The 15,819-nt window shown below is 35.1% G+C and overlaps 2 protein-coding genes across 3 annotated transcripts; both read right to left on the bottom strand.

Annotated features, from left to right (window-relative positions):
* Positions 1-579: 579 nt before the first annotated feature.
* LOC114526191 (serine/threonine-protein kinase/endoribonuclease IRE1-like) lies at positions 580-8,494 on the bottom strand. 2 transcript variants are annotated; one of them, XM_028547709.1, is made up of 6 exons: positions 8,446-8,494; positions 6,727-6,840; positions 3,601-3,632; positions 3,261-3,352; positions 2,714-2,832; positions 580-1,930 (listed from the first exon to the last, which is right to left on the bottom strand). In XM_028547709.1, exons 2-6 carry the CDS (start codon positions 6,772-6,774, stop codon positions 1,088-1,090), a joined length of 1,134 nt encoding a protein of 377 aa, XP_028403510.1. In that variant the 5' UTR covers positions 6,775-6,840; positions 8,446-8,494; the 3' UTR covers positions 580-1,087. The 2 variants fall into 2 exon arrangements, with proteins under 2 accessions (XP_028403510.1, XP_028403509.1); XM_028547708.1 differs by having other exon boundaries at positions 6,727-6,810.
* Positions 8,495-10,580: 2,086 nt separating this feature from the next.
* Positions 10,581-14,788, bottom strand: LOC114526192. Its single transcript, XM_028547710.1, has 7 exons — positions 13,899-14,788; positions 13,400-13,477; positions 13,064-13,139; positions 12,884-12,993; positions 11,592-11,649; positions 11,307-11,394; positions 10,581-10,771 (listed from the first exon to the last, which is right to left on the bottom strand). The coding sequence occupies exons 1-7, from the start codon at positions 14,565-14,567 to the stop codon at positions 10,720-10,722; spliced, it is 1,131 nt and encodes a 376-aa protein (XP_028403511.1). The 5' UTR covers positions 14,568-14,788; the 3' UTR covers positions 10,581-10,719.
* Positions 14,789-15,819: the final 1,031 nt, after the last annotated feature.

Below are 15,819 nucleotides of genomic sequence, written 5' to 3'. Positions count from 1 at the left end.
TTCTGGGGTATGGCAACAAAATGATCTCAAATGGAACACTGATGTTCATAATATTTGCCGTAAGGTCTCTGAAAAGCATTTTTATCTATGAGTATGTCACAGATCCAACCTCCCAATAGAAATTGGACTCGCTACATATATTTCAAAAATAAGGTCTATACTGGAATACGCATGGCGTGGCCTCCCAATACTTAGAAAATGAAATTAAACAAATACAGACCAGAGGTATGAAGATTATTGGCCTACCGAAGAACTACCTCCCCACGCTAAGAGTAAGAAGAACCGAAGCAACGAAGAAAGAACTCGAAAAAATCCAATCTGATTGCAACCATCCATGCAGAATATTTTCATCTAGTTTAAAAACTCATAATTACAATCTTCGAAGCTAATCTGGTTTTAACAAAATAATATCAGACTGATACTAAGGCATAAAAGATAATTAATCCCTAGGGGATGTTCATTCACTGTTTAATCGATGTAAAAAATAATACTGTACAATTTGTGAATATTTTAAATGTAAATCCATTGTATAATCCATTATTAATAAACCTCTTCCTCTAAAAAAATTGTTTATCTTCTTCGAGGGATCTGCAGTTAGCCGCTTGTTATCACGCAGTATTTTTTTAAAGTCATCAAATTCATTTGACAAATACTGTTGCGAGGTTTCAATGTCCTTACATTTGGTTGCTAAAACGTTCACGTTAGATCTTAATTCAGCCGGATATTTCGGCTTTAATTCGTTCCTTGTACTTGGTAAGAATTGATTCAGCCATAGTTCTATAATTGCTTCTATAGTTAAACTTTTTTTAGTAGTCATAGCGGAGCTCGTTCTCTGAACACATCTGAACAACATCAACACATGTGACGTCTGGCCAGTATAGCTGGTAGTAATTTATGAATTCTATTGGTTGACACTGATTCGAATGGATTATCATAAAAATATTCGAGGTGGACTTTTAAGGATGGAATACCAAGAGAGTTTAGAGCATCAACGTAATTTTCTCCTATTATATGATTTACTTATCTCCTGGTATATGAATTACTTCAGCATACATCTAGGTCTCTAAATTCTACTTGTTCCCTATATTTAATTATCATGTACAATTGATTGACTTTGCTCTTTAAAAAAACAATGCTTCAAGGCATCCTTAACATACGGCCTGTGTTCAACATTATGACTTATCAGCTCGGAAATAAACTGTCGAGCAGTTAGTGCCGTAACTTTATCCAAGAAAATAGGTTCTCCTTTCAAAATATTTGACATACGTTCTAGTTGAGGGCCAAACGGGTGTTCACCTTTGGTCAAAATAAAGAACGCAATCATTCCGGCAACGTGCACATCAGATTTTCTTTTATAGCGTCCTTTGCTGCCTTCGTTAACTATTTTCTCAATTACTTCCGGTGGCATCCAACCAACGGTTCCTTTCGGTGCGGTTAGAAATGTTGATTTGTCATCATTAGGCACACGACTGATCCCAAAATCTGACAACTGCATACGGCCATCAACGCTAACAAGAATATTTGATGGCTTAAGATCTCTATGCAGGATTCCCTTGTCGTGAAGAACTTGCAGTCCGAGTAATATTTCCTCTATCATTCGGACACCATGTTTCCGTAAATACTCAAGAGAACAAGTCTCAATAACATACTTCTTCAAATTTTCCTCACACAGGTCGATTACCAGGTACATATAAAAGTCATCAGCGTCAAAGTACCAGTAGTTTACTATGTATGGTGATCTAATATCCTTAGTTAGACGGAAGATCTCCAATTCGTTTTGGGCTAAGCGATCAGTTGTTTCTTTTAAAATTCTTTTAACGGCAACTTCCCGTCCGTCCTCCATCAGACCAACATAAACGCGCGTGCCCGGCGATCCTTCTGCAATCTTTAGTGATTCGTCCTTCGAAAAAGATTTCAGAGGTATTTTTGTCTATTTCAAGAGAAGACAAATTGTATATAAGATTAGGAAAAAAACCGAATGAACACCTCCTGTACAAAAAGTTAAAAAAGCGTTTTTAGCAGTCAATTAAAAAACGGCTTCCGCACAAAAATGGATTAGTGAAAACCTGACTGGCCTTTGCTATAGAATATCTTTTATAAGATATTAACGTTTCAGACAATTTGGTGCAGTGAAATTTCGCGTTTTTACTTTAAAGTCTGATTTTCTGGAGATCGACTTAAGATCATTGCATGATTCCTGCTGTAACTAATTTGCACACATTATTAATTGAACATGAGTATGAGTTGTACAGAACAACATTATGAGTTGTATTTCCCCGAAGGGCAAAGTATTGCATGCATATTATTCCCTGTTTTATTAGATTCGTTCGAAAGAGAGTTGAGGTCTGCTCTTCACAGAAAGCAAGGCCCGGTCGACCAACTAATTTGCGAGGGGGGTGTTTTTTAATTCATATATAATCATGTTTACATATCATATAGGAACAAAAGTTTACAAACTGAAATATCAGTCTGGAGTAGTATATGTATATGCTCCACCCCGAAGTTGAGTCGGCTTCTGGAGTGGGTAAGCCTCGATCGGCATCGTTGGCAATGCTGTGGAATATTGTCTGATGTGGAAAACTCTATCTGGAGAGCCATAGCCTGTTCAGTGGGCGCGCAATCGTTAGCTAAGAACATTCTTTCGTTTTAGGTTTGACATGAAATAGTTGGCTAACAACAAAATCCCTCGTTGACTTTTAGGAATAATAATTACCTCTCGTAATTCATTGCAATCCTTGGCTTTCAACAACATAATTTTCTCGCGATGTTTTACGGTAGTAACTTTATCGCCGAGGCTGACGTTTTTTTCGACAAGGCTTGGCTTGCTTCCATCTAAATAGGATAAATGTTTGCACAATTATGCGTCTTTGATAGTTTACCTTCAACGAGATTTAAGAACCCAATATTTCTACATATCACATTATTGTTCAACTGTTGGTTACCATATAGAATGTAAAACGATTTGCTTAGAGATGAGGCCAAATGGCAAATTAACTAGAAAATAACTACACTTATGCAGAATCCATCGAATCCATCGTCATTTTGAACCAAGGGCAAGGAATTATTTTCCTAAACTTGCTTATATATAATAGTTAAAAAAAATGGCTGAAGTTTCAAATCTTGGGGTTTGAAAAAATTGGTGCTCACGCATTGCTAAGGAATATATAAAAAACGTCGAAGTGCATCGATTGAATGGTTACCATTATTGTGGTGATTCGACAAGACTATTTAATTTAGTTTAGTTTAACATTGCAACAAACCTTTCAAAGAAGTACCAGGAAACTCCGAAAAATTGTCTTTTTCCATTAACGTACCATTGGCTTCAGTAAGTTGATCTGCGGTATTTTCTCTGCTGCAAGAATAAAAACGACACGTACTTGCATGATATATAATATTTAGTTATAATCATGATTATATTTTCCAGATAACTTTATACCGGGTTGTATACCCCAGTTGGTCGGGGATTTAGCTCAATATAAAGCGAGTGCTTGGTCAACTTTACGCATATCGCTAAAGAAATTTCATTCATTTTCATGTACTTGTTACTGTACACCAGAGATTGAACAAACAAAAGCGTAAGGATTATTGAATTCTACTTACAATGGTGCAGAGTTTGGTTGAATATCGTCTCCCTATAAATAAATAAAAACTAAGCCAGGGATACAAGGATAGTGCAAAGTTTCCATACTCTCTAATACCTTCTGCCAGTGAAAATATAAAGAGCTAGGTTAAACATTACCCTTTAATCAAACAGGAAATTACTCAAATTACGTTAGCCGCGATATTGTCATTATTAAATTATAATTTCAGACACATTTCAAAGGCGACTTCATCCCCACAAATATACAAAATGTGTATTCGCCATTGATGAGGAACTCTCCTTCTAAAATTTCCTACGGCAACTACGAGTTCTTGGTTAACGTATTTGTCATGGTGGCTGATACCAGGGTGCAGGGTGCAGGGTGGAATTTTGATGTGGCGTGCATAGTAGTCACAAGACCAGCGTCCGAGAGTTTTAATTAGCCACGACGGTAATTTGCCACGAGCTGAAGCTGCTGTTGTAGCTGCGTCAAATCTATAGTTATGACCATGCAGCATAATGTGTCGCATTTAGGCCGGATTTCTGAGCAATGACCTGGTCTCTGAAGTCAGAGTTTGTTCGGTCAGTGCATGGTTTGGCCGGAGGCGTGGATGAATAAAGGACCCACGTGCGGAGGCCGCTGAGAAAGGTATCTTTTCATCGTGCGGACAGGACACAGTAGTGAGGATTTGCATGCTCCAACCGTGATTGTTTAACCAACGCGAAAGGGTTCGGTTTTTGATTCGTTTATAAGGACAGTCATAGAGTCATGATTGTCTGCATGCGAGTTTGGTGTAAATAACACATTCTCACGACACCGCAGAAATTGGTGTTTAAAACCTTGGTCAAACGAGAATGATAGTTGATGAGAGTTGAGAAGCGAGAGTTCGCACGAGAGTTTTCCAAACTCTCGATGCGACGGTCAAACGAGAATGAGAGTTGATGAGAGTTGAGAACGAGAGTTGCAACTCTCATCAACTCTCATCAACAATCATTCTCGTTTGACCAAGGCTTAAGACGTTTCAACTCAAAAAGCTAATCGCTGGTTCACAATTGTGCATTTCTGTACCAGTATCAAAGAGAAACCTTTTGAATATCTTAAAAAAGTTCAATTTTTCTTCTGAATGCGCATTCTGCAATCTTTTGACAGCTCATCATACACATCTGACAGCTGTGAAATTGCAATGTTGAGGCTTAAAGTATATACACAAGGTTATTAATTCAGACGATTCGTTCCTACCGTGTCCAAGCTTCAAATCTTTTGTGTAAGATATATTTTCTTAAATATTTATAAATCTTTTTCCTCATCAAGTTTGAAGTTTAGTCTATAACAATTTTTGCAGTTCTTGGAATTTGTAATTATGAATTCGGAATATGCATATTGATACAAAGCAATATACTTATAATCAATACTGTATACCGCCAAAATTATTTGATTACTGCACCAAATGTGTGTTTTGTATAGTATTAATAATGCACTGCATGCAGAATATCAGGTATCGAAATAATATACAGTGGGGGTCAAAAGTCAGAGTCCAGTCGACAATTTTTCTTGATTTACAATAAATGATATCTTGTGAGTTGGAGATTGGATATGTTGATCTGAACTTACGTATTTTATGATAGTAATGCCTCCGATAGATTTCACGTTAATTCTCAAAGTCTTTAAGTTGAATAAGAAATGCGTATTATTCTTTTTTGTGGACCAAAATGGCAAAGAGAGGGCGAACAATGTTTGAATGTCTCGAAAAATTGAGGTGAGGTTATAGGGCTATGTGACAAAGGAAAAGTTGGAAACGTTTTGTCAATCAGGTTCGTATTCAATTAAATGAAAATCTATTAGACCAAGGGCTTCTCCTGCAGAGGAAGATGGAAAAAAAAAGTAGAAGCAAAACCACTGCAACTTCCTTAATCAATGGTAGAATAGAATTAATAACAAAACTAGTTCATTCTATGCCAGAAGAATTCAAAGCTGCATGTTTTGAACCGTAAAAGAGGTCATACAAATATAATTAGAACGCCGCCAGTGTGTTTTAAATCCTATATCGTGATTGTATGTGTTGTAATCATAATTATGGATTTATCATAAAGACCATACACAAAATGGCTTTATTCTACTTAAAACTACTGTACCGATTACGCTGCAGTTTAAAATAGCGGGGACGAAAATGTCCAAAAAGTCCCACGGGCTCAAGTGCCTCAATACGCCATAATTTTATAACATAAAGTTCATATGAGTATGCACATGCAGTGCTGTCATTATATCTATACGACATCATATTGACAACTCAGACTTTTGAACCCCACCGTATATTGTTGACGACCCCTTTTTACAAGAATCTTTTAAATATTTCCAAGCGGGATCGTCGGGGTCGTATGGGGAACAGCGTGAGAGTAAATAAACACAACAACGAGTTTAGCTTCTTTTTGTATATTTTTTCATTAAGTCATCAGCTCTACTCCGATCACACAAACTCGTCATTTTCAAACGTCCTTAAAATTAACAGCGCGGGTACAGCATCGGCCCATTCAAAAAATGAGTAAAATATCAAAAACTTTTCGCATTTTTCTCGCTTCCATAACTTATTTAAATTATTAAAATATAGTCAGTAGTCATTGTGCGTGAAGTTGCCTACTTTAGGATATATTATACTATATAATAACTAACTACATTGCCTTGTCAGACACGCAAGTCGCCCGTTGTAAGTAACAGGATTTAAGTATATTAGCATGTAAATAAATGACATATGTGTGAATTTCATCAAAGTGTACATTTTTAAAACAAATAAAACCATTCGCCATTGGGCTGCCTATGATTATTTAAGCTTTTGCACGGCAAAGCTAGAAGCCGGATAACTTCGTAATAACGCAAAAAAACAAAAATCGCCGCGAGGAATTCGTAGAAAAACCTTATAAGAATAACATATTTCAATTTTATTTTAAAATATTAAAAATCCGCTTGCAGAGAAGCTTGAAAGTGACCCCCTATGTTCAGCTATGGATTTGTTGTAAAATCGCGATTCACGCGATCTGATTGGCTTAGAGCTAAAACGTAAACAAATGCGCTGATTGGCCCAAAACGAAATTAATTCCCCCTTGTTATAATAAAATATATATATTTATATATAGGAGTGAATGTCGCTTACCAACATTTCTTCCTCTAACCGCGGTACCTCTTCATCCAAGTCTCTCATTCTCTTATCTTGTTGCTGATGGCGCTTTTTGAAAGTCTTTTGTAGAAGAACATATAACACTGACACCTTGCATATATATTATCCACAAGTGAACACATGGCTCAAAACAGTATAGAGTAAAACACACACACAATTTATATATATATATATATATATATATATATATATATATATTTATATATATATATATATATATATATATATATATATATATATAGTCCATGTCAAAAAGGTTGTCCCTTCATATAGTAAAATAGCTATATATGTCAGACACGTGACTACATATGTGGAATAATTATTGAATTACGAATTCATATTTGTCAACATTATTTTTAATTTTACATGTAAACTTTGCGAAAATCTCGATCTATTTACTGAACTCGACTGAAATTCGATATAGTGATATTATATGAAAATTCATGCGTGCATTAGCAAAACCAAACATCAGCTTACACTTTCCTGCATTTGAATGAACAAGTATAAATAAATATTCTCATGCGTGTATGACGACATATGAACTATTCTCTCGTGTAAGCATTTTGTCTTTCACACACTGACTCAAACTCATCGAATATTTCTAGGCATCTAATATTTTTTATTGGATGTATACTGCATGGGGAGGCATATATTTAGACAAGGTTTCGAGCCCCTATATCTTTTTGTTCTCAAAAAAAAGCGTACTGAATTATATAGTAGAGGTTGTTCGAGTAAAATAAATGTTAAATTAATAAACCCACAGCTGTACATACATATAAATATTTGTTAAGTTGCTTGTTTACTATAAATTATAGCCTATATGTTTACTCGAAGTCACATGAATTCACAGCGTATATAGCGTAATCGTAAAGTGTAACACACAATTAGCATAACAACAACTGAAAATGAATCCTTGCATGAAAGAATGGTAATATATAGTTTAGTCTCGACGAAATATGTAATGTAGCTATAAGACTATATATGTTTCATCTTAGAAAATATATCTCCTGATACCGAACCACTTGAATTTTTCCATGCATGCATGTATTCTGAAACATGCATGCATATATAGATAGGTATAATAAGTTTCATTAATCATGGAGTCAAATCATTGAGCACATTGCATAATATACAGTAGATTAAAGGATTAATGAAAGAAGTATATTAATCAACATTGAGGTTTGCCTTGCCATTACAATTAATGTACGGACAGTACTTTTGCATGACAATAAACATATAAACATATAACCAACAATAAACATATCCATAAAAGTTAATAAACCAGTTAATTTATTCCATATATGTGGTCACGTGTCAGATATAAATACATATTTTACTATATGAAGGGACAACCTTTTTGACATGCACTATATATATATATATATATATATATATATATATAAATATATATATAAATATATATATATATATATATATATATATATATATATATATAAATATATATATATACACCCGTTTGCAAAAACGTTGGCCGCAGATAGATATATAGATAGATACCCTAAATCTAATTAGAATTGCATATGTTGTGTAATATCATTGAAATTCCATGAAAACGTAATCATATGCAATTCTAATTAGACTTCGAGTATCTATCTATCTATCTGCGTTGACTCGTTTGATTTTTCGCCACTCATCAGAACAAAAAACGGGGTGTCCAAAATTAAGGTCGCTTACCCTGATTCTTTCCCTTAACCGTTCAATTATGTCACTCCTTTTCTCATGTTGTTGCTGCTCTTTGAACTCTAAATTTAAAGTAAAAATATGTGAATTTTTATATAATAATATTTTTTAATTTTGACCAATTTAATATGGAAATAAGTCGGAACACTAAAACGGGGCTACTATAGGGCATGACCGGCAGCCTCGTTCTTGTGTTATTGCTTTTTTCACACTTGTTTGTACAAATGAAAAATTCGTTTTCATGCGTGTGTTGAAGAAGGATGTTTTGCATCTTTGTAAATAACTTGTGAGAGTATAACTTGAAATCCATCTCAATTAAGGTGGTCCTAAATTTAAAACGGTAATGCTGTGACGTAATTATCGATATATATCGTCTATTATAATAGTATATATTATAATCCATTGTTTTTCTCGACCCTTACAATAGTGACATTTAATAAATTTTGTGAGTGAATCTCCTGCAATAGAACGATGGCAGGCAAACGTATAAAAATTGCATCAATACTTTAAAATATGATATTTATTGTAGCATTGCGAGACTCGTGTTATTGTCGATATATCCCCTAATTGCTGCGGGGGCGAGCGAGCCTGAAGCGAGCGAGCGACGCAGCAGATTCTAATTTGTGTAGATGGGGATTTTTATCTCAAAACATTCTAGCGCAGTGCATTGTGGTCATGCGCGATCGGAAATGCGCAGGCAGCTAATTTTCCCTAGTGTTTCCAAATAAAGGCGATCGGAAATGCGCAGAAGCTATTTTCCCTAGTGTTTCCAAATAAAGTCTTACAAAGATATGATTTAATTCACTGTTCACTGTTCAGCACAATTTCGGAGTTTCATAGTTCGTCTGTGCGTTAGGAAAATATTTTGACTATTCAAGGTAAGATATTTTCATCTTTCGTTAATATGTTACGTTTACAGTTGTTTACAATTTTAACTTTTATATTTATGAAACGCTAAAAGCATACAATCGATCACATGCTGTTTATATTATACGAACTTAATATTATATGCGGCTTGACGCTTGCGAGTCGTGTTTAATAACATGACACAGTCGCAGATAAAATATGCAATTGATCGTCTAAATTGCCTGACTGAATCATTCAGATTCTTGCATATTAGGTTACTGTAAGCATAGGCATATGTTTTTATTCCTATTTTACAATGAGCTAAATATTTTTATTTAGTGCTTTTACCGGATCTTCACGTGGTTTCTGATTACACGTCTTCTCGAGCGCGTTCAAAGTTCAAAGTATTAAGTGATGTTTTGTTACTCTTCACATGAAGCCAAACATTTACATGGACTCTTACAACAAAGACAAATAGCATATTTCAAAAACAAATATCCATGTTACCAAAAAATGTTCTATTTTGTTAAACATGTGCTACTGCTCAGGGCCTGTATTTTCGCTAGGCGGAATTTTTGCGCCCAAACAATATTTTCCGCGCGGAAACTGAAAAGTACAATACTTTCAACTTTTTTGCGGGGAAAATGTCGCTACGCGCGCAAAGTTCTACCTAATATTACTATTATTGTTAATACTCCTGTTGTGATTCGTATGTTAAAATATTTTTAAAACTAGCTGCTTCTAAAGACTTTGACTTCAACGAGCTGCAACTCGCAAGACAGCGTTCTCTCCTTTACCCTTCGACAGCGGGAAAAACACTCCCGGGACTATCCAACACCGGGGAAATTGGTATTCATGACACTGTAAAATGGCTATTTTCAGACGATTCGTTTTTGCCGAGTGCAATCTACAAATCCTTTGGGCAATTGAACATTTGTAAATCTTTTTGCTTTATAGCAATTTACTCGCGAAATCATAATATAAACCAGCCTATTTCAAAACAATTTCAAGATAAAAGTTAGAACTTGATATAGCATATATTGACCTACATATTGAAGTCATTGACAGTGTTCTCGCTGACAGGTATTAATTAATGTACAGCCCCAGCGAGTTAACGAATAGAGGTTCACTTTGCGTGTTTTTAAACCTGCTATTGCTATTAAATAAAACGGATTTAGTTTACTAACATTTCACATAACAATTCACTTTGACCCTAATATGCTCGCAGCAATCCCTAACCTAGTATCTAATAATATCCTCAATCTCGTTTTATTAGCATATCGTAAGAGGTCGAATTTTCTGAAAACATTTTATTATAATCTAACGAATGTTACTAATAAAAATATCTTGCAAGGCACTGGTAATGAGCACCTAAAAGAGGTTCACTACGATAATTTTAATTTGACGAAATGCGAACAAATACTAACGTCTTTCTTGGCAAAATTCTATTGCTTCGGTAATATATTTGAGCCACCTAAAAAAAGAAATTAATTACTATATTATATTTTGGCTTGTAACGATTTTAAACATTTGATGCATATCTCTTTCAACAGTGCAATATAATTAAAGAGTAAATGCTATATGTTTGAATAATCAAAAACCTGACCATGTTATAATAAACTGCATAAGAAGAAGTTAAGTCCGTTATGCGTATGTGCTAGGCTGGGCGAAGCTCTCTGATATAAACAACGATTTAAAATGACAGCGAACATGTACAATGTTTCATTTCTACTAAGTAAATCACATTCTATCTGATAAAGTCTGCTCGAAATAGAACTGACAAAATGCATTTCAAAAACAGAAGCTGTTCTCCGTTTTTGTACTGACTCAATTTTGTACGGAATGATTCATGCCTTCCCCAGTGAAAGTTACTTTTGTTCAAAATATAAAGAACCTTTGCCCTATTAACTCCTTAGCTTAACATGAAGGAAACAGGCTTCATGGAGCGAAGAACAAAAATACTCTCGTGGCACTGTCAAAGCCCTTTTGGTCTTAAAATAGGTTCTTACGCTTCTCGTTCAACACTTGTTTCGGCAACCAATTCGTAAATCTGAGGTCCAATGTCGGACGTTCCAACAACAAAGAAAGCATTTTCATCTACAAAAAAGTAAATGAGTTATATAAAAGAAGGATACGTTTTGTAACAAAGTAATGAGTGAAAAATAATTTAATGTTCATCTATAACTGTATCATCTTTTGCTAAATTATAATATAACACGCTTTTCAGAAAGATTACAGCGATTGTTTCATCGCAAGAAAGAACTCGATTGATAATGTGATCAGTTAAGTAATACCTCTGGCAGAGTTTCTCGTATGTACCGTTGAGAGCTTCAAAACAGGGCTGCGTGTTGTCTAAGTACAAAACATACAGTGCTGTGCAAAAGTTTTAGGCCCCAAGTCAAATTGTCACCTGTTAGTAAAATTCATGGTATTGCAAGACATGCTAGGTAGAAAGACTTGTAGTGTTCTTGCACTTGGTACAGCCACCATGAGAGACCATTATTGCGGCACAATGCACAGTCATTGGCCTAACAAGCTTGTTTGTTACATCTGGATCAACAGCCTCACTTGATACGAAAATGGTCTCTTTGATTCTTCCAGATGTCGAGATGGTCTTCTATCTGAACTCTTCCTCACTAATTTTCAAAAATGTTCAATGAAGTATACGTCAGGCTCTTTCTGTATAACATGGTGCCCCATCTTACTGGAAGATATAATCTCCACCACAAAGCAATCTCATCTATTAGGAAAGTTCTAGATACAAGGCAAACATACCATTTTCCGTATCTAGTCGAAAATTTACGATCTTGGAACTTTTTAAAAGGTGGAGAGAGCTTTGCGGTTGAGACTTTATCTTTGAACAAGATAGGGCACCATGTGACAAAGAAAAAAGCCCCACAGAAAGAAATATCAATCAGTACAGGGCAACGAAAAAATTCTGACCTAAACATGTTTGAATATCTTTGGGAATAAGTGAGGAAGAGGTCAGATAGAAGACCATCTCGACATCTGGAAGAATCAAAGAGACAATTTTCGCATCACGTGAGGCTGTTGATCCAGATGCAACAAACAAGCTTGTTAGGCCAATGACTGGGCATTGTGCCGCAATAATGGTCTCTCATGGTGGCTGTACCAAGTGCAAGAACACTACAAGTCTTTCTACCTAGCATGTCTTGCAATACCATGAATTTTACTGACAAGTGACAATTTGACTGGGGGCCTAAAACTTTTGCACAGTACTGTAGTTTAACAACAACCCTATAAAATTAATATCACTTGATGCAATGTTGACTACAGAGTAGTCTTCAGGGTATTTAGATCAGTGTGTTGAGAATTCTCCGTACAAATCAGTTTGGGATGCACTTCCAAAAAGTCCAGTATCAGACTCATTATAATGGTTATTTTATTCGGGAGCATAACAGACTTGCATGGCAATGTACCTCACAATGTCACATTCAACTAACAAATCCACCTAGGTACATGGTAACCAATAAAATCAATAAAATGAATAATACAATTTAAGACTTGTACATTCAACAGACTCGGCGTCGCAATAGTATTATATATTTCACGCCTCGTCACTCACTTTATCATCTTCATAACCTCTCATACTAATGCTCTGGCATTTCAAGACATATTTATCATCTTCTTTTTGAAGTAATACCAGGAGATCTTTAAATAACAGCGCGTGTAGATCTACGAAAAATAGAAATGCAATTATAAAAAGACAAAGCTTTTCATAAATTATGAGATGAACAGGGCCTACCGATGTGTTTCCTTTCATTCAACCTCCATGTCAGAGGACCATCAAAAATTAACTTGTGTCGTGTTATATCTAGATTCTGGAAATAGAAATATCATGATGTTAATGATGTTATATTATCATCCCGAAACTTTCCTCTGCTACTGACATTTATAATATTTATTAAAAATAGAGAGCAGACTGCGGGACGTTGCCAACAACCAAGTACATAATTATTAACCTATCAATCAGTTTTTCACTATGTTAAAAATCGCTTACACCTTTCAATATTAATTGCATGCATAGTTTATGTCAAACCAATAGAGCGAGATTACATTGCCAGGGATACAATTTTCGCACCTTAAACTCTTCTGCTCCCTTATAATTTGATTTTTCAAACGGTGTTTTGTCGATTTTCCGGCTGAAATCCACTAAACGCTGTAAAAGCACAAGAGAAAGTCAATTGGGGAAATTGACAAAAACTTATTAGTGCAACTTATATTGTACAAAACCATGACGAAATCACTACAAGTTTGAATGTTGACTGTGAAGAGCAAGTCTAAACATTTACACAACATACGAATTTCACATACTGCTAATTGCAAATCCCCAAACATGAAATTCATTTGCCTGATTTTTTGGATCTAAGAGCGATCTATCTAACCAGATGGCAACGTTGAAAACCTATTTCCTGATGTTTAATAGTTTTGGTAACATCCTGAAATACCATTGAGGATGCAATCACAAGCATGCAGGGTTAATTCAATTACTTAGGTCCAAGTTTTGGCTCAATTTGCTGACTAGGTAATATAAAGCGTTAAAAAAACGACCCCCCACTGTTGGATGTAACCAAACTTACACAATGATCATCAAGATTTGGTATTTTATGACGAACGAAAGAATCTTTGTATACGTCGAGGTTGTGCACTTCACTTTCAAAATCACTAAATTTTGACATAACATCATCGTCTTGTTGTTTCCACTCTTTCAATCTTTCAATATAACTTTCTTCTTCAGGGCTAAGAGGAGCTAGCTTTAATTCATCAATATCATTTTCAGGAATCCCCATGTTGACTAACAGAACAGAAATCTCATTCCACAATGTTTCAAACGTTACGTCGTCCAAACCAGCAGTCGGAATATGACCATAGACTTTATTTTTAAACATTTGGACTCTTAAAATATTTGCAGATATAGAAATATCGCTGACTGGAGGCATCACATTCCATCCGGTGGCTGGTGCAGACAATCCACAAATATTTCGGAGCAGGACAGTCAACAGGGTAATATCAAAGTTGTTTGAATCTGGAGCACCAGATGTTGGAAAGAGTAGATCCCATTGCCAGGCTTTAATTACACTGTATCGTATTCTCTGCAAGGTCTTCTTGTTTGCATTCAGTACAGACGCCAAGGTGGAAGGTGGATGCACCGCATGCAAAGCATTTCTCAAAGCATTTGTAGTTTCATCTACCAACAAATGACATACCCTGAAATAATTAGCTTTGGCTTTCAGTGAACGGCTTTCCATTGTTGTTTTCAGATATTAAAATTCCTAAACCAGAAGGAAGAAGAAAATGTCAGGATGTTATTTCTTATAACACTGTTATTCGAAGGATATTGTAATGCTTACTCAATCAAGCGTGGAAATATGGAATTCTACCTCATTTTCGCTAATCTACTTTAGAATTTGGGAGCTAGTCATAATGCAGCAAGTTACACGAACCAATCAAAATAATTTATAATGAAAAGAGATGTTTTCGATTCGGTTAATGTGTTATCGTTCTCAGCTGTTCGGGAACTTCCGTTCGGATATGTTAATCGGAACATATTATACAGGGTGTCCCAAAAAAAACGAAAACTATTGAAATCACTCATTGTTAAAATTTGAATGCCGTGTGCACGAATTTTAGCCCGTGGGGATTTAATGCAACTCAGTAAAATGCTAAATGTTTTGTGTTGCTAGAGAAAGGGGACATGTCGAAGGTCATGGTGATTGAGAAGCACATTTAAATATTGTTAATAAATATCATTTTCGCGTACGAGCAAATTTTACTGCATCATATGCATGCATAAAAATGCTTATGGCAAACATTTACACACTTGTGGGTCCCAACAGAGTGCTTAGGCATTCAAACTCTAACAATTACATTGTTATGGGTGATTTCAATAGTTTTCGTTTTTTTGGGACACCCTGTATAGTTATAGAATATATCTTATATTAACCTTGAATTAAGCAACCGAAACTCTAATTGATATGATTTTGAAGCTTGATTTTCATTTTCAGAATGAATTTTCGCCCTACTCACGGTACTGTTTAGAAATAACCTAACAAGGAACTGGGGGTAAAATCTTATTTATAACAAGATATGATTCTATTACTAAAATAGGTTTTACTTTCATCATATTTTACGAGCGTCTGTTAGGACGTTCGACAACACAAACGTTTTGTTCGATAGGCACCAATTGTTTATTCAGTTCAATTTATCAAAACTATACAATGCGAAGAAGAAAAACTACTTTTCTTCACTGGGAAAATTATATTGTCCCAGACAATTATATTGTCGGAAAATTATATTGTTTCGCCTTAAGTCGAAATAATTTGTCTTTTACAATATTAAAAATAGAATTATATCAATATATCATAATTTATCTATAATAGGGAATGTTTCACATTGATTAATGAATCAGAATAGGTCAATTAATACCACAAAAACCGTAGCTTATATTAATTCCCAGGTTGACGATCTTGTCAAGATCTTGTCAAGATCCTGCCAAGATAT

The sequence above is a fragment of the Dendronephthya gigantea genome, unplaced genomic scaffold (genome assembly GCF_004324835.1).
Source record: "Dendronephthya gigantea isolate DGI-Jeju-01 unplaced genomic scaffold, DenGig_1.0 000037F, whole genome shotgun sequence".
NCBI lineage: Eukaryota > Metazoa > Cnidaria > Anthozoa > Malacalcyonacea > Nephtheidae > Dendronephthya > Dendronephthya gigantea.
The sequence above is the reverse complement of the archived record's forward strand: the minus strand, read 5'-3'. Positions and strand labels throughout refer to the sequence as shown.